Source organism: Impatiens glandulifera, chromosome 1 (genome assembly GCF_907164915.1).
Source record: "Impatiens glandulifera chromosome 1, dImpGla2.1, whole genome shotgun sequence".
In the NCBI taxonomy this organism is placed as follows: Eukaryota; Viridiplantae; Streptophyta; class Magnoliopsida; order Ericales; family Balsaminaceae; genus Impatiens; species Impatiens glandulifera.
The window spans coordinates 109857382-109881190 of record NC_061862.1 but is presented as its reverse complement, the minus strand read 5'-3'; the positions used below and the strand labels follow the sequence as shown (position 1 = coordinate 109881190).

Here is a 23809-nt window from a genome sequence, read left to right as displayed (position 1 = left end):
TCCCACATGCATTATCTTCGACATATGTTTGAGAGGACAAAAGTGATGTTGTTGTGAAGGAAAATTGAGTCGGCAGTTAATCATTATGTTGTTGTTGTTGTGTTGAATCCAACACTATTGATGTTGTGACTGTATTTCCCTTCATTTTTTTATCTCGAAGACAATTTTTTAGGGATTTTCTTAATTAAAGATTGTTTCCTCTTTGTTGGTGGTCATCCTCGATTTCTAACTTTGTTAGGAGAGTGTATCAAAATGGATGTAGTTGGAGATAGAGATGTTTTTGTGATTTTGTCTTTAGATGCTTCTGTGCTTCCATGATTAAGTGACATAAATTGTTCCATCAAGTTTTTTATGTCGTTCATCCAAAAAGAACAATTGTCTTCAGATTTTACTCCAGCTTGTTGAACCTCTTGTATCAATCGAGTTAGACTATTATAACGTTTTTTCCACAGACACATCTGAATAATAAATGTTGATGATAGTTTGATACTCACGCTTAATATATTTATGTCACCGGTCCATTATATAACACATTGGTACATCATTCACCCTCATTTTTTTCAACACAACCATGATATGCCTACACAAAATACCTCTGAACTCAAACAATCGATATTGACATTAACATTGCAGTCCATTTCGATATAATGAACTTTGTGAGAAACATCTCTTACATGTTCTCCATTAACCCCCAAAATGATTTCCTCAACTATAAATATACAAGTTGCCCCTTCCTCTTCAATGATTGAGATGTCGCACAACATCAATCCTCTAACTTGTTCTTGAACCAACCTAAATATATCTGGAGAGTAGAAGGTTTTGTATTGCCTTTCAAAGGAATATTCACTAACAGTTGGTATCAAAGAATTAAACGACTGAAAATCCAATTTCTTTTCTCTCTCGATATTTCTCAATAGAGCCCTATCATATTGCTCGACGAATTGTTAAGGGATTTTTGGACTGCATGTAGTCATCAAAGAAGGCGTTCATACTTTCACCCTGTTGAGATGTGGACATCCTGCCCAATACTGTCCTCTCACATAAACATATATCCATTTAGATCTTTCTAAAAATAAAGAATTCAACCAGACATTATCTTCCAGCTGATAATCTTCTATTAGTTTAATCCAATCGTCTTTGCATTGTTGAATATTTATGGATTTGTATACTATGTTTTTCATCGTCTTCTTTATTAGATGTTATTCAATATGGATTCCAAGTTTTGTAGAAAGTTTCTTCATTATATGCCACAAACAAAAACAATGATGAGTTTTATGAAATATCTTCTCAATTGCAATCGTCTGGATCGACATTGGTCTGTAATTATGGAATTTGGAGGTCGATAATCCATACATTCCAACCAAGTTCTAAAAAACCAAGTGAAAGAATGTGAATCTTCACTTGACAATAAGCCACATCCAAGTAAACTAGATTGACCGTGATGATTAACCCCGACAAACGAAGCGAAAGGCATGTCATAGCGATCTGTCAAATATGTTGTATTGAAAGAGATAACATCGTGAAATTCATCAAAGGCAGTCATGCACCCACCATCTGCCCAAAACACGTTGTTAATTCGGGACTCCTCATCCAAATCAATAAGGTATAAGAAGTTTAAGTTCCTAGTTTGCATTCATAAAAACTTATTAGTGAGTGTTTCAGCATCCCCACTCCCTAACCTCAACCCGCGTGCTTCTGTAACGTAATTTCTACATGTTCTCTCATCGAAAGACATGTTTTCATACCCTTCAGCTTTCACTAAAAGGGATTGAAATGTTTTGGCCACAGGTAGTTCAGCTTCATCGTTTGTATCCAATCTCCTCTTTGCATTTTCATCTATTACTTTGTAGGATCTAAAATGATGTATCCTCTTAAGTCTTAATGTATGGTTGTGCTCAAGACAAATACTTGTTATCACATATTCCCCTTCATTCCGAACGACAACATTAATCTTTGCTTTACAATATGTCTTAGCTATATGTCTAGGCTGATGAAACTTATTTTTGACCCTCGATTCTTTCATACAACTCCTGGCACAACCAATGCTAAAGTATTTCCTCTTGCCACCTATATTTTTGCTCCCTAACTTGGTAATGCCAAATCTAGTTAAGTGTGCATATGATGTGTAGAAATCAAAAAGTTGTTCTTTGGAAGAAAATGTCATTCTAACATTAAGAATTTTACTACGAAAAAAGTGTAATTGTAAGAAATACGTCCTAAAAGTATCATTTTGGGATCCAAAACCATTATTTCAGAACCCGAAACCATCATTTCGAGACCCAAAATGGTGATTTCGGGACATTTCCCTCGAAATTCTATTTTCTGGACGTCGAATTGTCCCATAATCTCATCGAAAATGTACATTTTCTATATAAAACATTTGCACCAATCGGGTACCTTTCAGGTTTAACAGGGGATTTGTTCAAACTGTTTTTTCTTTCAGAAAACCAGCACTGAAGCACTGAACCTAAACAACATAGTAGATGAAGCATTAAACCTTGTTATTATACAAAAACGAACTGAACAATATTGTTAAATAACTAGATCTGTAAAAACGATACAATTCGCTAGGGTTTGGTTGGGAGAAGATTTTCGTCGAAAAATTTTCAGAAAGAGAAATAAATGAAGCGTTTTAGCTTTATTTTTGATTTATACCAAATTTATTTCTCTCTCCTATTCACGCGTAGAATTTGTGGGATTGTTTTCGTTGAGTTTATCATTTCTCTTAAATAATTGATAAATATTTATATTATTTTAATTTATAATATTATTATAGTTACATAATACAAAATAATGTGTTATTATTATTAAAAAAAATAATAATTAATATTATTCTTTATTAAAAAAATACTTAAATATATATATATATATATATATAATTATTAAATAAATAAAAATAATTTTATTTATCATTAATTATTTTAATATAAAGGATAGCATTATACATTACTTTCACTCTGTATTTTAAGTGGGAATCACGTATCTTACTAATTGAGTTATAGTTGAAAAACAAAATAATAAAAAAAAATTTAAATTTTTTTTAAAAAAAATAGTTAACTAATTTACTTTTAAAAAATATATAATACTTACTTAATAATACATAAAATAAGATAAGACACTATATTTTAAGGCGAAATATGAAAATGTATTAAATTATGTATAATAAAAATATCAATTACCTGTAATTAAAATATATAACGAAAAATTTCAAAAAAAAAAAATATTTAAAAGAGAAAAATAATAATCATTGAAAAATAAAATAAAAAATCATTAAAATAACCCAAAAGATAATGGTCTGAAAACAGCTATATCAAAAGGGGAAAAAAATAAATATTTAAAATTAATTAATTTTTTTTTAATATCTTATTTTCATATTAATTTAAATTTCAGCTTACCTGAAATTGAGTTGAGTTTGAACCAATAAATATTATTAAATTGATTTAATATACCTAATTAAAATATATTCTAATACATTATTTTATATAAATTAATATTTAAATGAGATATTTTTAAAAATAATTAAAAATAAATTATTTTTTCCAAACTCATATGTAGCTCTAGATTTTGGCGTTAATGAAATAGTATTTGAGTACCAATAATATTTTCAAGCGGATGATATATGTATGAATAAATGTTGTATTATGATAAATCGTATGTGTAATGAGAAATTGGAATCGATAATTCACATATTTTTTGCATTTTCAAATGATGGTTAGGATATGAAGTTTTTTGTCGAGTATTACTGAGATTCACTTGATGATATTCGAGTCTTTGTGTAGTTGCTGAAAATTTTGAATTAAGACAACTAATATGACAAACTTACATATTTGTGTTATCATCCAAATTATTTTATAGTAGACTATCTGGTTTGAGAGAAATCGTTAAACTTTCAATGATTGTAATCGTCCGATGCGTATAATTCATAATGTTATTATTATAACGTTTTATGAGATTCGTTATTGGGCAATGTGATGATATATTTTTCGTAGCATGTTTTGTAATTATACTGAATATATATATATATATATATATTTAAAAAATAATAAAATAAATAAATATATTATCAACCAATCCCAAAATCAAATTGATCACTTATTAGGGAGTGACTAATGAGCACAAATGCATCGATATTCAAATTTAAATTGAGACTTTTAAATCAGCATCTAAAAGGTTTTTTCTTTTATTTCCAAATTTGATATTCACTTCTTTAATTAATAAGAAATAAATAAATTTAATAACAATTATCGTTTAAATTTCTAAATAAACTCATTAGTTAAGTTAAATTGACAAACTCGTGTGACCTAAAAACCTTATAGTTTAAAAGGGTCCGAGATTAAACTTAGGTGAAAATAAAAGGAAAAAACGTTAAAGATAGTAGATTAGGGTTAACAAGAGAATACACTCCATTCCAAACAAGTTTTCTTGACCGCATTCAACTCATGCATGTTTATACCCTCCAATAGATGATATTACTTATAAAAGCACTAGAATAAAAAATGGGCAATTCTAAATTTTTCTCATCTCATAACAGTCATTAACATTACTTATTAGCATTTGCACGAGTAATAATATAAAAAAAACATGGAAAAAAATTACGGATAACATTTCTAATTTTATTTTTAATCGTTTTAAGTTTATGGGCAAGTTAACCCAAAATCTGACCCAAGTATTCAAATTAACTACAGCTCTCGACCCGACAATCCGGATACTTTAACAATTAAACATCATTATATATATATATTAAATAATAAAGTATAAGCTATTGTACATCAAACAAGTCAAAACAACACATGTAGGGGATCCTCTTGGTTAGGGAAACTCTCTTAGAACTAGTTTGATATATAAGGTATTGAATTATTGGGCTTAAACAAAAATACATTTATTATATCACAATATTTTAATTATCAAATTATTTAATTTTATCCATTAAAATATCAAAATATCTTTAATTTACATTTAACTAAATTTTAATTTTAAATTTCTTTTTTCAATAATTCACCATTACACAAATCTAATAACTTGTTTTTATCTAACAAGATTTAAAAAAATCATTCATAAAATTCCGATAAAAAAATAAGATCAAACATACTCTAAGTGCTCGTTTGGTCTTGTGTTTTTGCAGGAACAATCGGTCACTTAACCGGTCAATTAGTTTCAGTTAAGTTCGATTTTACTTGTTATTTTATAAACCGATTAATCGACCAATATTGGTTTCCATTTTATCGATTCTGGTTTTACTGATTCTCGTTGGTTAATCGAGTTTAACTGGTAACCGACAATTCAATTTTTTAAATTAAGTATTAAATTTATTAAATGATTTTCAAAATCTTGTGTGTCCACTTTTTTCTATTCTCCATCTTGTCTATTTATAAATAGGTTATAATATTTAGAAATATGTTATAATATATTATATTTTAAGAATTTTTATTTTAAACCGATAGTTATCTAAATATATAATTAAATTGTTACCGCTTTACCAGTTAAACTAGTAGAAAATAGTTCAACCGAAAATCGAACCGTTTAACCGGTAAAAATCTAGTTAACCAAAATCGCTAAAATCGATAAACAAACGTTACAACAAAATTGATAAATTATTAGTTCGGTTATACAGCCATAGGTTTTTTGTGTGGTTCTTCTAAAAAAATTAAAATCTCTCTGTTAAATAATATTATTTTGTTATCAAATTACTTAATTCATTAATTAAAATATTAAAATATCTATAATTTATTTTTATTAAATTTCAATAAAAAAAAATATTTTAATAATTTATATTAAATAAATCTCAAATAACCATCATTTTACCAAATAAGTTTTTTAAACTACTCATAAAAAAAAACTTACAAATTCAATATCAATTTTCTAAGTAGCATTATTAATTCCACCTTCCACATTAATCCAAAGCTATGTATTTTATTTAAAATAAAATAATTATTTTAAAAAATATATATATTTAATATTTTAGTAATAAAATAAATGATATAACAAATGAATTAAATAATTATGATTTATTTATAATTATTTATAAAAATTCAACTGAAATACCAAGGTTTTAAAATACGCGGTCCGACCGGCGGTCTAACCGGTCCGACCGCGAAATAGTTGATGAAGCGGTCCAAATTTTATCTTTAATACGGTTACCTTTCGAACCGGTCAAAATCCGGTCCGACCGAACGGTTGAACCGAAAATGAAACCGAATATTTCCGGTTCGTAAGGTTACCTTATAAGTTATTATTATTTTCTTTCTTCTCTTCCAGAAACACTACTTTCAGATCTTCGATGAGTAAGAAAGAAAGAGCCATACGCTTTCAGATCTATTCGATGAGGAAGGAAGAAAGAGACATCTTAAAAGTTATATAACAAGTTCAGTTATAACAAGAAAGAGAAGAATAAAGAGATTGTAAATCTTTTTCTTAATATCTTCCATATTATCTACCTTTATCTCCTCATATTTGTGGATCTATCATCTTAAACTCTTAGATCTACGATCTCTGTGTTGTGTTTCTTCAGATCTATAACTTTTCTTTTGGGTATGTATGATATCTGAATAATAAACGAGGATGAAGAAAGAAATAAGTGACTAGGTATGCATGATGGATTAGAGCTGGGTTTAGGGAGTGATGGTAAGGAGGGAGATAATGACGGGGATGGAGAAAGAAATAAGTGACAGGTACTGCATAATGTGTTAAAAACTGGGTTTAGGGAGTGAGGGTAAGGGCATCTCCAACCCTACTGCAAACTGGGTTTGCAGTAGCCCATTCTCCTCCAACCGGCCTCCAAATCCTCCGCCAAAATGAAGTTCCGGCATATCTAGAGGAAGTAGACGCCGTATATGGCGGAAGACTGTTCATGCCTGCAATTATCCAAAATATGTGAAAAGGTCTTGTACTTTTTTATTTTAATTAAAATTTTCTTTAAGTTTTCTTTTATATTAAACATTTATTTAATTATATATATTTATAATCTTTTTGTATTTATTTATAATTTATTTAAGTATTTAATAATTTTATTTATTTATATTATAAATTTATAATTATAAATAATATTGATAAAAAAATTAACAATTTTCAAAAAATATAAAATAATAATAATTCGTTGATAAATATTATTAAATTATATTTATGTGTATGAATTATTAATTTATAAAAAAAAAATTCATAAACAAATGAGAAAAGATTTGGGTTAAATTTATAAAGTTGATAAATATATAGATAATATTAGTAAAGTTAAAAAGTTTGTGTAAAAAAGAATATTCTGAGAATATTCTTTTGAGTTTGGAAATGAATTTTTGGGTTGGAGATGAATTACTGTTTGATGTGACGTTTACTGCATTTTGGAGATGAAAATGGGGGTGAGGGTTGAAGATGGTCTAAAGAGAGATAATGATGTTGCAATTAGAAAGAAAATAAAGTAAAAATGAAAAAGATAATTAAGTATGTACTATATAATTATATGAGCTCTAATTTAATTTTAGATTTTCTGGATAAAAATTTACTAATTTAGTCAATTTAGTATTTTTTAACTCTTTTTTAAATTTTAATATTTACTAATTTGTTTGTTTAATTGTTGATAAGTGATATTTAGTGTGATTGTTATTTTGATAGTAGAGAATTATGGATATTTGTTATTTTAATGGTAGAGAATTATGAATATTTGGTATAATATTAATTTAATTGACAAATTATTAAATTTAATTAGTATTTAATTGATTAATATTCATTTTTAAATGATTATATATATCATTTATGTACTAATATAATTAAATTTATTTAAAATAAAAATAAAAATAAAATTCGGTCCAACCAGTGTTCAATCGGTTAGACCGGTCGGACCAAAGTACACCCAAAAAACCGGGTTGACGACCGAAACGGTTTTAAGAACCTTGTGAAATACCTGAGTTGTCATCATGTATTATGTAGTTCAGAGTTTGGTTAAAAAGACCATATGATAGTACTAAGTACCAACCATTATAAGAAAACAATTTAATGCAACAATAAAGTATGTGGAATAGAAAAAAGTATTTTATCTAGAAAAGGAGTGCCAACCAACTCTTTTAATAGGAGCACTATGTGACAGTTGAGAATTATTGATCACTACCCAAAAAATAAATTAAAAGCCACACATAATTGTATTCTTAGTTTAGTAATTTTGGGTATTTGTTTTTACTGTATTTCGTACGAATATGAAATTATGGTCAGTTCTGAAAAAAATTTATGAAAAAATTGTATTTCTGAATTATGAAGATAAAATAACACAACACTTTGTTGAGCTCATTATTGTTTTCATAAATTTTAATTTTACTTTTTATTTGTTTATGAATGTCATGTTTAATTTTGTTATGTTTAAACCACTCTTATTTAACTAAAAAAAACTTAAATTTTTTACTATTATAACATTTAAAAGAATATATATTATATATTGTGGTTGAGAAATTTATTAAGGCAGGTGGGAAGATGCTAAAGCTCAAGTCTTTCAAACTGACTCAAATGTGAAAACAAAAACTCTTCTCTTGTTAGAAACCAACCAAATGAAAATAAATCATACTAAAATTAATATCCTTTTACTTTTAATGCATTAGAAAAATGGAGATCCATAAACTCTTTTATATGTTAAATCCTTTATATAATGAAAATAACATCAAATTATCTTAAACAAGTGTTTATTATTAGGTGATCATTCGAGCCTCCATTGAGAATATGTTGTGCATATCATGAACTTTAGCTCCAACAACTTCAAAAATGAAGTTTACAACTCTTGAAAGAGCATCATTTGATTCAATAATTAAATTACGGGTATAAACTAACGAGTAACAACCATTTTAATAAAGATAATTGATAAAAAAAAAAAATCCCAAAATTCAAATTCCTAGGATTTTACCTAACTTTTGTGGAAAGTAACACAAGGCCTAAATCTAATATGGAGGAAGAGATAGATAGATTATACAACACCATCATATATTGCCATCCTAAGGCCAACAACAAATGTATTGTATGTGTCATTTCACAGGAGAAATAATATGTATATATATATGTTATCTACAACACAAAATGCTCTAAAGAAAGAAACTTATAGACATCTCACTTAAATTTGAGCACATGAAAATCAAGTGTGCACCTTTTTCTTCAAGAAAGATGCAGCCATTCTTGAATTGCAGAACGAAGAGCATGGTTAGGCACAAGGTTGGTTTGAGGCAGTTTGAGGTTCGTCATGGGTGATGTATCATGCCCACTGTCTAGCCATCCTCGCAATGCTTCCAATTCATATGTATAGCCATCAGCTGCAACATGAGGATCTTGCATGATTTCCTGCAAATCACAAGTTATTGAAAGAGTTAATAATGAGAATCTTGCATTTTTCTTTACTTGCAATGAGATCGAGTTAAGAAATATTCACATTGATCGCATGAATTCACATTGGGACCAAGAGAAGAAAAATAAAATAAGCAAGAGCTCTTTACATCAAGTAATGGCTAATGGGACATTTTCAAAGTATAACCAACCCCATCAATAATCCCTTCAACTATGAAACTGTTAAATAGAACCTTTCTAAATGACAATTTAAAGAGATTTTTATGTTCAAACTCTTAGTCATGTATAACCAATCGGTTTTGTTCACTATACCATTTTTATAGGTACATTTTGTTTTTGGTCTACCTAAATTTTCCTCACCTGAAAATAAGAGTAAATAATGTGGTCCGAAAATTTACAGTAAATAACTCACCTGGAAAATGGGGCAGATGAAATAATGTGGAATTTGACACCGATCTTCAGACATCCTGAACGACGATGCTCCACACGAGACTCTCATGGGGTCAAGAACTTTCCACACATCCATGGCAAGATCTGGCCTATTCCTGCGGTTCATCTCACAGCACCTCATTGCTAAGTGTGCCAATTGTTTTGCCTGCACAAATGGCCAATCGCCAGCCGTAGGATCCAATATGTCCCTTAAAGTACCCTTATCAAGTGCATGTTCTATCTCCTTTTTTATCCCAAGTGCAGGTCTTCCAGTCAGTAACCTTAGCAATATTATCCCAAAAGAGTAGACATCGGATTTCGCAGTCAGTTCTCCTGTTGAGATAAATTCAGGATCCATGTATGCAAAAGTTCCTTTCGGGTCAGTCCTGCAGCACCATGTTTGGTTTTCTGAATGTTCGCCTTGAGAGATTATACGACAAATTCCAAAGTCACTGAGTTTGCTCACGTAGTTAATATCCAGGAGAATATTCGACGGTTTTAGATCACCATGAATTACTCCGCGGGGATTGCAAGAATGAAGAAAGATAAGAACTGAACACAACTCAGATGCAATACGGATACGTGTTTGCCAAGATAAAGGGGGAGTATTTTCCCTACAGCTGAGCCTATCTTCTAGGCTTCCATTAGGAAGATACTCATACACAAGAGTCAAATCATCAGGGCAGGCTCCAATGAGGGTTACAAGGTTTGGATGCCTCAACTTACTCAAAACTTCCACCTAAAGAAGGACATGGAAGTCATAAAATCAATTGAAGATAAAGTGCCAAGAGCTTGTTTGATTTAAGAATTTTTAAATAATCAATTTTTTTGGAAAAATAGCGCTTGATTAATTTTTGTTTTGGGAATTAAAGGAGAACTAGCATGACACCCCACAGCCATGACCCCCCACTTAAACTCAAAGCACTTCCCGATGGAATCGAACCCATGACATTTTGGTCTCTTAAGCCGACTTTTACTATTGAGCTACCTTAGTGGGGTTTAGTAGATTATTTAGGTTAACCAACTAAAATATACTTTGTATTTAATAATTTAAAATGTTAACAAAAATTAAGTAAGGCCTTGTTCGGTTGGATTTTTTTCCTAAAATCCAATTATAAACAAACATCATTACATCCACTCTCTTATCAATCACATCACTCAATTCAATAACAAAAAGAATATATTTTATCATTATATATTAATACCCTTTTAAGTCTTTTACCAAAAAATACCCTCCTCAAAATCACCACCACTCAACAGTTTTTAAATAAACCAAGGTTTATTTGAAATAACCCCCAATCGAACAAGCTCTAAGAGTATTTTAGTATTTAAGTTTGATTTGACTGATTTGATTAATGAAATGATTGGTGATGAGATTTAGGGGTTATTTGGATTAAATCAAAATAACCCTTCATCCTAACAGCTTGTTTGATGTAGGATTATTCAGAAATAATCTGGGTATTTAAAATAATCTTAAAAAAAATGTGTTGTTTAGATTAAATGACTAAAACATCCTTCATATTTAATATTTTAAAATGTTATAAAAAAACAAGGGTATTTTAGTTAATTAGTTGAGTGCTGATGGCACATAGGGTTATTTGGATTAAATCAAACAAGGCCCAAGTGTTGCATTCTTTTGTAAAAAGGTACCTCTTGTTGAAATTCTCCAGGCCCTTGTAAGCTGTGAGAATGGAGCATTTTTATAGCCACTTGGGTATGACGAAGAAGACCTTTATAAATACTTCCATATCCCCCTTCCCCGATCTTTAAGGATGGATCAAAATTCTGAGTTGCTTCTTCAATCTCAGAGAGAAAGAACTCAGAAAAGAACTGGCTTGTATTGGCATTTGATGTTTCTTCTGATTGTTTTCTCCTTAGTTCCTCGGTTAGTCTGATTGCATCATCACGTTCAAGTTGCAACTCATCTTGTTCCTTTTTGTATTTTTGCAGCAATTCCACAGCAGAGAAGATTTTCTGTTCCAACTCCTGTACTGTCTTCTCAGATTTTGCTATTTCACTCTCCAGAGCTGATTTCTGTTCATTGGCAATTCTGTGTTCTTCTACTGTTTTATTTAGTTGCAGACTCATCTTCTCCAGTTCTTCTCTTCCTTTTGCAAGTTCTTCCTCAATTTCTTTCCTCAGTCTAGATTGCTCCGCAAGCAAGCTTTCTGATGCTCTAGCCTGCATTTTGGTACAAAAGTTGGCAAATCTTCTTTGATCAAAAGGCCTTCAGTTTTTTAAGTAAGTTGGAACAAAACAAAGACAAGAAAACCCCATTTGGAAACAATTATAATTTTTGTTTAAGTATCGGGATCCAATGAGAAATAGCTAATAATTTTTTTAATTTGTGTCTTGGACTGAAATAAAAACTGTTTCCAAATGAGGAAGTAACCAATTTCTTAAAACAACTAACGACAAAACAAGATCAAAGTTAAGGTGGTGCTGAAATATATGTATGAGCAGTTAATTCTATTGTATAGAAGAAATAAGATTTTGGTTGATAACAGATCAAAGCATGAAGAACAAAACTATGATGATTTTGGCAGTCCATCTTCAGATAATTTTCCAAATGGAGCATCAAATGAGTTAAATCTTTTCAGCTTCACATCAAATTTAAATTGATCATAAGATTAAAGAGAATATTATGAACAGTTTCCTTTACCCTGCGATTAGCCTCAATGGAGTCTCTCTCAGCTTTTCTGCGCCTAATTGACTCCTCAAATGCTTCTCGCCTGGCATTTTCTGCCTCTGTCATGGCTTGTTCAAGTTGGTCGTAAATATCATCATTGAGGCGTCCTTCCTAATAGATCAATGAGAAATTAGGATTATTAAAATTACATGATTTTATTTAATAATTCAACAAGCAGATTCATGTACGAAAGTGAATCAACAACGTAGATACCAGAACACTAGGAGGTGATGAATCCAGATGATCCCTGCTGGGTCGATGCAGTATGGGTGACTCTAATTGACCACTAATTCTCCCGGGCGAAGGCAAGATTGGGTAATCAACTGCTTCACAGGAAGAAGTTGATGACCGATCTGATGGACTCCTTCTATTGGGAATTCCACCTCCAGGTCTACCTGAGGAAGAGAGTGATGGTGCCTGAATCTCATGATTGTCAGAAGGTACTCTGCGAAAATATCTAGTGGCACTCCAACCATTCTGTCCATCTGTCACTGATAATGTTCTAGGAGAAGAATTTGCAGATCCAACAGTTGGACTTGGTTGCAATATCAAAGGAGTAAGTCCACAATCAATTTCTCCTAAGCTCCCTTCCCTATTTTGATGTGACACATACATTAGAGGTCTATTGGAAAATTAAGGCACATCTTCATCACAAAGAATTACACCTACATAGTTGGCACACTACAAATTCTACAGGCCTTGTTTGATCTAGTGTTATTTGAATTACCAAGTGGTTATTTCCAAATAACCTCGTTTGATGAAGGTTATTTGGATAAAAAGAAATTAGGTATATATATATATTGTAATTTGGTAGATGATTTAAATGATGTAATTGATAAGTAGATAGTTTGATTGGATAGTGATCTCAAATAACCCACATCAAACAAGGATTAAGTTGGATCTTGCACATGCCTAGAATTTTTCCATGTATGAAAAATGAAACTCTTTTTGACCCATTGGACCTCTAGGCAAAAACTGTAGGAGTTGAAATCATAAAAACACAAAGGCCATCATGACTCAATTTGTAGCCAACAATATTTCATGATATACATCGAATTAACATATTATAAAGGCTGATATACTATTTGTATACATGCTAAGTGGAGAAATAACATATTGAGTGGAACAAAGAAGCAAGCCAACTGATAAGTAAGCCTATAAGAAAAACTCATATTTTATCCTGCTAACTTCAAGTATACCTGGTATAGATGAGGTGGCCCTTGCAGGTAAACCAAATCTTACATGAGCCAGGTGCTTGTAAGCGGACATAACTTGCCTTTTTAGATTTGGGTTCGGTCATTCTCCTGCCAGATATAGGCATATTACAATGAAAAAATATAGTATGCGAACAATATTACAATGAAAAAATAAAGTATGTGAATTTAGGTTGTAGATTTTACCATAATTCAAATCAGAGGTTAAGACAGTGTTTAAATAATAGAGGTGATTCAATATTAAATCCAGAATCAAGTAAACCAAACAAAGCTCCAAAGAGAAATCATCTTGGGATCCACATAAATCATGGGCAGTCAAAAAGATTTGAATCCCATCTGTTTCAAAGTGGAAACATAAACCAAAAATGTTCTTGGAGTATTGGACAAATTATAGCAATTTATAAATCTTCAGGGAGGAGTTGGCTCGTGTCCTTGCTTATTAAGAGTGCAAAGTCTAGGGTTTTAAGAATCCAAGAGAAGAGAGTTCTTAATAACTTCCTGATATATCATTAATTCCTATCTAAACATGTACTTACACTAATGAAATCATATTCCTTCTACGATAAAAATACTTGCAGAATTAAAGTAGAATCTAACTAGATTTACTATCCTATTATTAATATACTAATTTATCCTTTTAACCATAAACACTTTTTGTTTTTCTTTATAGATCTGGATCTAGATACATAAACGTTTAGAAATTAAATTAGTCACAAACATACTCAGAAATTTATTTATGTACCATCAACAAAAATAAAAAGAGTTTCCAAATGGGGGATATCCTAGATATTCTTTAGTTGCATATTATGAAGAGATCATGGCTGCACCACACGAGTTATTGTCCATTATTTAAATTCTTCAAAGTTTGTAAGCACAAGAGAGAAGTACATCTAACAGTGGAAGAAGAACACAAATATATATCAAGCCAATTAATTCATGTAAGTATACAAATAATACCTTGAATATCTACTGTCAGCTGCAGCACCCATAACAAGCTTTGTGACAAGATGGTGAGATAAAAGTTCTACAATACCCTTCTCAATACAATCCTTTTCAATGAGAAGCACCTCCACAAGCACCTTATATAAATTTAGAAACCAAGGATTAAAATTTATTGTTGTCCGCTCTGCAGTGTTCCTAATTTGAAAATCAAAATAGTCACATGCTGTAAATTTTCATGTCAATTGGTCAAGAACCCTAAAGCTATGTTTGGATGTGGATAATTGGAATTTAAAAGAATTGAAATTTCGAAATAGGAATTATGGAGTTGTGAAGCTTGAAAAATATGCATTCAGTTCCATTGGAATTATAGTTCCAATACAAATTCCCTATTTTAAGTCATCACACAAACAAGAAATATATTCCAAATGGGAGAGCATGTGATTAAGGGCTTGTTCCAAGAATTAGATTTTTGGATTTAGGATTTTGTAAAAGTACTTTAATAAAATGATGACATTTTAACCTCGAATTTGATTCATCGAAAAACTAGTGGTTTAAAGTACTTATCACCTAAAATTTTTGTTTTGCTATTGTAATTAATATTCTATAAATACTTTTGTCATGAAATCACAACCAAAATTCAAAATCCAAGTGAAACAAACTCCAAGATCAAGTATGTGACAAAAGAACATTCCATGACGGAGAAGATCGGGAATTAGTACCCCTGATCTGTCGCATAATCTTTTGTATTCATCTAGAAGCTTATCCGTTTCTTGCTTCTCGACGGTCCTATAAGCTTCCACTTGATGAATATCCATCTGGCTTACCGAGAATTTTGTACCCACTGCAAATCAACAAGATTGGTCCAATGAAAAAACACAAATAATTTAGGAGAAAGAGAGAAAATCATATTGGAATGAAGGAAAAGTGAACCAATGTGAGATTGATTAACTTTACAGAAATAAGTTTTGCCCTAAACAGCTGAAATAGTCAGTTATTTAAGCTAACCAATTTCTCAGAAAAATTGCAAGTAAAAATCAATCTAATGTTACATCCAAGCAAAAGGAATGGTAAATCCCTTTTGCAGACAATATTAAGATTAGAGAATTCGAGTTAGTTTGTTCATGAGATCGAGCTATAATTAAATAGGAAGATTTGAAACAAGAAATTACTCAAGGGAATCCGCTGGGCAGGTTGGTAAATATGAATTATGCATATCTTCCTGCCTCCAGAATGGTGTAATGCCCATGAAAGAGTTGATTTTCCATCGTTTAGTTCCTTCCCTAAGGCAACATACAACTTCTCTTCCATCTCAATCTCCATTTCAATCTCTGGGTATCTGATAGTGCTGATCGTCTCTGGAATCATCACTGCAACTGAATGAAATTCCCTCGACCCAAGATCAATCTTCCTCAGATTTCATATTTTAACTCTGTTATCTTGGTGTTCACAGTATACCCTCTTCACATTTCCAGAATTCAAAACCCTAAAACTATACTTTATAAACAAAAGACTGGTAGAGATGAAGATACTGGCAAAAGGGGAGGTGGGTTTTGTTCGATTCGATCGATTAGACAAACAGTCGATAATCAAATCAAGCTGAGGGTATGATTATCATTATCAAAAAGGGGACTAATTTGAGGTGTATATATTGTAAGAAATTGTGCTACAGCAGAAAACGACTTGGTATGTATGCCTGCCGTAAGAGACAGTACAATTTTATTAACAAAATAGATTGTGGGCTCCATCCTTGCTTCCTCGTCTTGAACCATATCCTTTTTCTTTACCTCCTATCTCACTCTTTCTCTCTCCTACTCCATGCTCCAGCGAATGATTTGAATATTCTAACTCCTCACCTCCCCCACTTGAATTTTTTTTTTTTTTCTGTTCAGACTTGTTTGATCTTGAGTTTTCTTTCAAAAAAATAAAACTAATTTATAGAAAATTGTTTTTATTTTTTTATTTATTATGATTTTTTATATTAATTTAATTTTTATTTTTAAAGTAAATTATTAAAATTAAATTTTGAATATAATCTAAACTAAAAAAGAAAAAAAAAAATTTGTGTGAGTTTACCTCAAGCATGAACCTGGTTTTTTACATGTCACCTACTTAAAAGTGGAGGAATATATGAAAGAATGGCAATTCAAACTTTCAAAACTCTATCCCTAAAATTCCCTAAAATTGAATATGTATAAAGTTGTAGATGAGCAGAGCAAAGGTTGAATAATTTCGTGTGCTCGAGATTGGCAGCTTGTTTGACATATATTAGGGCTTAAACTTTTATATTGGAGTTCGAGTTTGACTAGAATTTATGTAGTTGGGCTCACGAGTTGTTCGAGCTCGTTTACAACTTAGAAAATGCAATACTTCATGTTAGGTGAAGGTGAAGTGTTTCACCTTTTTTTATTAAATATTAAATTATTAATAAATATAAAATAATGTTTTAAACAAGTCTCTAACCCGAACATGTTTGCGAGCCCAAGTCTCTAAACAAATATTTTTATAAGCCTATAAACGGATCTGTTGGTGAGTTCATTAACGAACCTTTAAACAAATATGTTTGTGAGCGGATGAGTCGAATATCTAAAAACTCTAGCTTGACTTGTTTAAAATTTCAAATTTTTAAACGAGTTCGACTTGTGAGCTTCAAAGCAAGCTCTGTTAATTTAAATCCCTATATATGTGTATGCCATCCTTGGTTAGTGATACAAAATCAAACAATTTTTTTTTATAATTTGAAAGACAAAATAGGATGGATTTGAAACTTTAAGCAATACTAATTTTTTTTTTTTAAAAAAACTCACTAACATAATTTAAGCATTAAGATTTTTGATTATGCTAAAAGATCTTAAATTGAATGAGGAGAACATGTACATTTTTGAAATATATTAAAACAATAATTTAGAGTTATATCCTTTTATTTCATTTTGATACTTCAATGGTAATCAAGCATATAACAAGTGCTTTGATTTATTTATTCTTTAATACAAGCCCGCATATTAAATAAAACACTTCAATTAAATAATTATTTATTTTTGTATAAATATATTTTTTTTTAAATAGTCTAGGATGGCTAAGTCAAAGCTAGAATAGAGTCATAATTTTTTAGTTAATAAGAAACTGGTCAACGGTCTGGTGGGGCACAAACTTGGAATATGCGGATTCCGATTCTTTTAATAATCTTATGTTGAACTCTTTAGACTTAAGAACTTATTAAAATAAATTGTCACTTTTATTGGCTAATCTTAAATATTTTGATTTTTTTAATTATATATGTTAACTTATTGTTTAATGGGAAAATACCGTTCAGATATTAATGTGCTATATCTTTTTAATTTTGATATAGTTAGGAATTGGGATGAAAATGGTTTATGTTTATTTATTATTTAAGTTTAATTCAGAAATGGCTAATACTTTTTCGGTTAGGATTATTGAAATAATTTAGTTAGAAAAAAAGATAATGATTGATTATGATTGTGAAGAAGTGACAATGTTTTTTTTTTTTTTTTTTTTAGTAAAAAGACTTAAATAATATGAAATATATAAATAAAATAAAAATAATAATTTAAAATAAAGAATATTTTAATATTTTGATTAATAAATTAATTTATTTGATGGATGAGATAGAGTGAAATGATATTTGATTTTTTTGGTTTACTTAAATAACAAAAAAAAAAACGGAACAAGTCCTAACATTTATAACATTTTGAAGTAAAAATTGAACCTAAAAAAGACTTGTTGTAATTTACTTGATGATTATATTAATAACTATAAGATAAGTTTAAGAAAAAATAAGAATCTATATTATATACAAATATAAAAACAAAAATTTCTCAATTGATCTATGACTTTCACCACAATGTTCACATATGAAAAACAAATTTAAATTAATATTCTCTATCATAGTTTATTCCTCAATAAAATATTTATAATATATATAACATTTTATATATAATAAAAAAATTAAAAATATCATGTCTATTTTCTCTCTTTCTTTTATATATATATATATATATATATATATTCTTAAAGGTCAGAAAAATTACCGATATTATAGGTATATTGAAAATACCGAAACCGCAATATATCGAAAATATCGACTTTTAAGTTATACCGAAAAAATGTAAGGTATGATACCGATACCAAAATTATAGGTACGGTAAATGTATGAGATTTTAAAATTTTTGTTATATTGAGATATATTAAAATACCGAAATCGTATTTATAAATTAAAATATAAAATATATATAATACTTATAAGGAAATAATTAAATAGATTTGATATTAATTTAATTATAGATAATTTTTTAAATAATATCAAAATATAATTATACTGAAATATTATTCAATATATGCAATCTATACCTTATCGATGAAATTGAAAAAAGATCTAACAAAACTTTCAATCTCTTTGAGTGGTGGAAAATAAGTGAAATTTGGTATCCAATCTTTCAATCATTGTCAAAGATATTTCTACAATCTCATCATTAACGGTAAATGTATGAATTTTTTGTATATCGAAATTTTAAGTAAGATATAAGGTATGGATAAAATATTAAGGTATACCATACCGACCCACCCTTATATATTCTACCTCCTTATAATTATATTATGATGCTATATATATATATATTATATATATATATATAATATATATATATATATATATATAATATATATATATATATATTCTAATTTTTTTATTTCATTATATATTTAACTATAAGATTTTTTAAAATTATTTCATATTTTTCCTAATTAAAAAAATAATAAATATTTTTTTTCTTTAATTTTTCTTTATATTTTTTTTCTTATTTTATATATATATATATATATATATATATATATATAAACACAAAATTATAAATTTAATTCAAAAAATCCCACGTAATTTAACGATTAACGTGTTCATATTTGTACTTGAGATTAGAGCTTGAATCCTAGATAATAAAAATTTGAAAGTGAATATTATAATAACTAACATGTAGCCCGTGCATTTGCACGAGTAATGATAAAAAAGCTGAAAAAAAATTACGATTAAAATATGATAACATTTTTAATTACTCTCACATATATATCCAAATTAATCATCATTATATATATATATATAATGATGATTAATTTGGATATATATGTGAGAGTAATTAAAAAGTTGAACTTATATTATTAAAACGTCCCACGTTCATCAAATTTGGTGTTGATTTTAAAATATAAAATCCTATTAGCCTAGTTGGTTAAAGGTGTACTTGTTTTGTTAGGTTACAAGTTCAAAACATACTTATAACATTTTTAATTTTATTTTTAATCGTTTTATGTTTATGGGCGGGTCAACCCACAATCCAACACAAATATCCATTTACTCTCACATATATATCCAAATTAACCACAGTTCTCCACCCGACAATCTAAACATTTTGAAAATTAAGCATCATTTTATATATATATAGATTAGTTAGTTAAAATGTTGAACTTATATTATTAAAACGTCCCGCGTTCATCAAATTTGGTGTTGAATTTAAAATATAAAGTCTTATTAGCCCAGTTGGTTAAATGGTTGTACATGTTTTGTTAGGTTATAAGTTCGAAACATACTTATAACATTTTTAATTTTATTTTTAACCGTTTTAAGTTTATCGGTAGGTCAACCCACAATCTGACCCAAATATCTATTTACTCTCACATATATATCCAAATTAACCACAACTCTAGACCCGACAATTCAGAGACTTTAAAAATTAAGCTTCATTATATATATAGATTAATTAGTTACAAAGTTGAACTTATATTGTTAAAACGTCCCGCGTTCATCAAATTTGGTATTGAATTTAAAATATAAAGTCTTATTAGCCTAGTTGGTTAAAGGGTTGTAGTTGTTTTTGTTAGGTTGCAAGTTCGAAACATATTTATATCATTTTTAATTTGATTTTTAACCGTTTTAAGTTTATGGGCGGGTCAACCCACAATCTGACCCAAATTAACCACAGCTCTCGACCTGGCAATCCGGACACTTTGAAAATTAAGCATCATTATATATATATATATATATATTAGTTAGTTAAAAAGTTGAACTTATATTGTTAAAACGTCCCGCGTTCATCAAATTTAGTGTTGAATTTAAAATATAAAGTATTATTAGCCTAGTTAGTTAAAGGGTTGTACTTTTTTTTGTTAAGTTGTAAGTTCGAAACATACCTATAATATTTTTAATTTTATTTTTAACCGTTTTAAATTTATGGGAGGGTCAACCCAATATCAAACCAATATAAAGTCTTATTAGCCTAGTTAGTTAGAAGATTGTACTTATTTTGTTAGGTTGCAAGTTCGAAACATACCTATAGAATTTTTAATTTTATTTTTAACCGTTTTAGGTTTATGGGCGGATCAACACACAATCCGACCCAAATATCCATTTACTCCCACATATATATCCAAATTAACCACAACTCTCGACCCGGTAATTTGGATACTTTGAAAATTAAGCATCATTATATATATATATTAGTTAGTTAAAAAGTTAAACTTATATTATTAAAACATCCCGCGTTCATCAAATTTGGTGTTGAATTTAAAATATTGAGTCTTATTAGCCTAATTGGTTAAAGGGTTGTACTTGTTTTGTTAGGTTGCAAGTTTGAAACATACCTATAATATTTTTATTTTTATTTTTAGCCATTTTAAGTTTATGGGCGGGTCAACCCACAATCCGACCCAAATATCCATTTACTCTCATATATATATTCAAATTAACAACAACTCTCGACTCAGTAATTCTAACACTTTAAAAATTAAACATCATTATATATATATATATGATATATATGATATATATGATATATATGAGTTCAAATTTGAGAAAGGAATAGTGATTTGAATTAAGAGTGAGATTAATAGTGCATCTTTTAAAAAATGTCACACTTTTACACGTCTCTTATCCATTAAAAAACCAACCACCAATATCAATCACACTTTCACAAATCTCTTATCATTGACAAACCAATGTTATCGACCTCTTATCCCCAAAAAATCCAACCACCAAATCTAAATCGACCTCTTATCCATCGACAAACCACATCCCAATTTCAATGTTACTGAGGCCTCTTCACTTGACAAATCAACCATCAACCGACCTCACGATCCTTTGTTACCGACCTCTCATATTTTTACACGTCTCTTATCCCTCGACAAACCAACCATCAATATTAATCACACTTTCACAAGTCTCTTATCCTTGGGCAAATCAATGTTATCGTCTTCTTATCCCTCTTAGCAAACCACATCTCAATCACACACTTTTATAAGTCTCTTATCCTTGTCAAATTGGAAAATCAGTGTTATCGTTCTCTTATCTCTCTTAATAAACCACATCCCAATCACAATGTTACCAGCCTCTTATCCACATATATAATTTACATAAATTTACGTTTACAAAGATTTGAATTATTGTGTCGTGTGTGGAATATGATCACTTTAACTATCAGACCACTTATGATTGTGTTTTATTTATAATTCTGTGTATGCATGTTATTATATATTTTTTAACTAATAAAATTTCAATATTTTAACTTTCTTATAAAATTCACAAATAACATTGAACCCTTTTCTATTAATAAGCTAAAACTATTTTTTTAATATAAAAAATATTATTTATCATTTTATGTTAAATATAAAAGGTAAATAAATAATCCAAAAGATTAATTTAATTATAATTATTTTTTTAATATAAAAAAATATTATTTACTTGTCATGTATAAATTATGAGGAGTGATAGAGAGAGGGAATTTGGTGAGGGAATGACTTGGAATCACGGTTGAAAAATGTAAAAGTCGTAGAAAAGAGAGGAAAAGAGAGAAAAAGAGAAATTATAAGATTATGACAAGTCATTCCCTCACCAAATTCCCTCACCGAATTCTCATAAATTATAGACAAATAATGAAAAATAATAATTTATTTTTATTTAAATGTATCGCAAATTAAGTTTAAAATAGATTGTTATATATATAAATAATATGTATAATTTTAAAAAATGGTTCAGGTACATAATAGATTTTTATAAATTATAAAAATAAAGAATACAAATAATATTATTGATATATATATATATATATATAAATATTTATTAAAAAATTCTATAGAAAACACTTATTATGTTAATATAATTAGATTAATTTTTTATTCTTAAAATAGATTAATTCTTTAATTATTAATGTTTCATTTTATTAGTAAAACAGAGTGATGAAAGAAGGAATAAAAAAAATAGTACAAAATTATTGATATATATATAAATATTTATTAAAAAAAATATTTATTACAAAATATTTATTATTTTAATATAATTAAAATAATTTATTATTCTTAAAATTTATTAATTTTAGAATGGTTAATATTATTATATATTTTATTTATTAGTTATAAAAAATGAACTCTCATTCTAAGTTATAAATTAACCACGATAATTTAGATTTATACATTATTATATATATAAATAATATATATAATTTAAAAAAATGGTCCATATATATATATATATTAAAAATAATGAATAAAATAGAATTATATATATATATATAAATATATAAATATTTATTTAAAAATTCTAGAAGAACACTTATTATTTAAAATAATTAGATTGATTTTTTATTTTTAAAATTGATTAATTCTTGAATGGTTAAGGTTTCATTTATTAGTCAAAATAGAGAAATAAAAAAAATATAAATTTAAAAAATAGTGTAGAATTATTGATATATATATATATATATTTATTTATTTATTAAAAAAACATTCTATTAAAAAATACTTATTATTTTAATATAATTAAATTAAATTTTTATTCTTAAAATTTATTAAATTTTAAATTGTTAATATTATTATATATTTCATTTATTAGTTATAAAGAAAATTAAAAAAAAAATAAAAAAATTATAAATTTATAAAATGGTGTTGAATTATTGATATATATAAATATTTATTAATTTATTTTTTATTAAAAAATACTATAAAAGGAATATAAAGTCTTATACCCTTCAGATAATATATAATATATATATATATATATTGTGTAGAATTATTTACATATGTAAATATTTATTAATTTATTATATATATATATATATATATAAATATATGTATAATGTTTAAATTTAATTTGGATATTATCTTAAGAGTATAAGAATTTATATTCTTTTAATAGTATTTTTTAATAAAAAATAAATATTAATATATATCAATAATT

At 28.1% G+C, this 23809-nt stretch overlaps 1 protein-coding gene across 1 annotated transcript; it reads right to left on the bottom strand.

Annotated features, from left to right (window-relative positions):
• Positions 1-8933: 8933 nt before the first annotated feature.
• Positions 8934-16188, bottom strand: LOC124919547 (U-box domain-containing protein 33-like). Its single transcript, XM_047459809.1, has 9 exons — positions 15750-16188; positions 15300-15421; positions 14596-14717; positions 13624-13728; positions 12638-13016; positions 12398-12535; positions 11386-11916; positions 9719-10474; positions 8934-9303 (listed from the first exon to the last, which is right to left on the bottom strand). Exons 1-9 carry the CDS (start codon positions 15943-15945, stop codon positions 9121-9123), a joined length of 2532 nt encoding a protein of 843 aa, XP_047315765.1. The 5' UTR covers positions 15946-16188; the 3' UTR covers positions 8934-9120.
• Positions 16189-23809: the final 7621 nt, after the last annotated feature.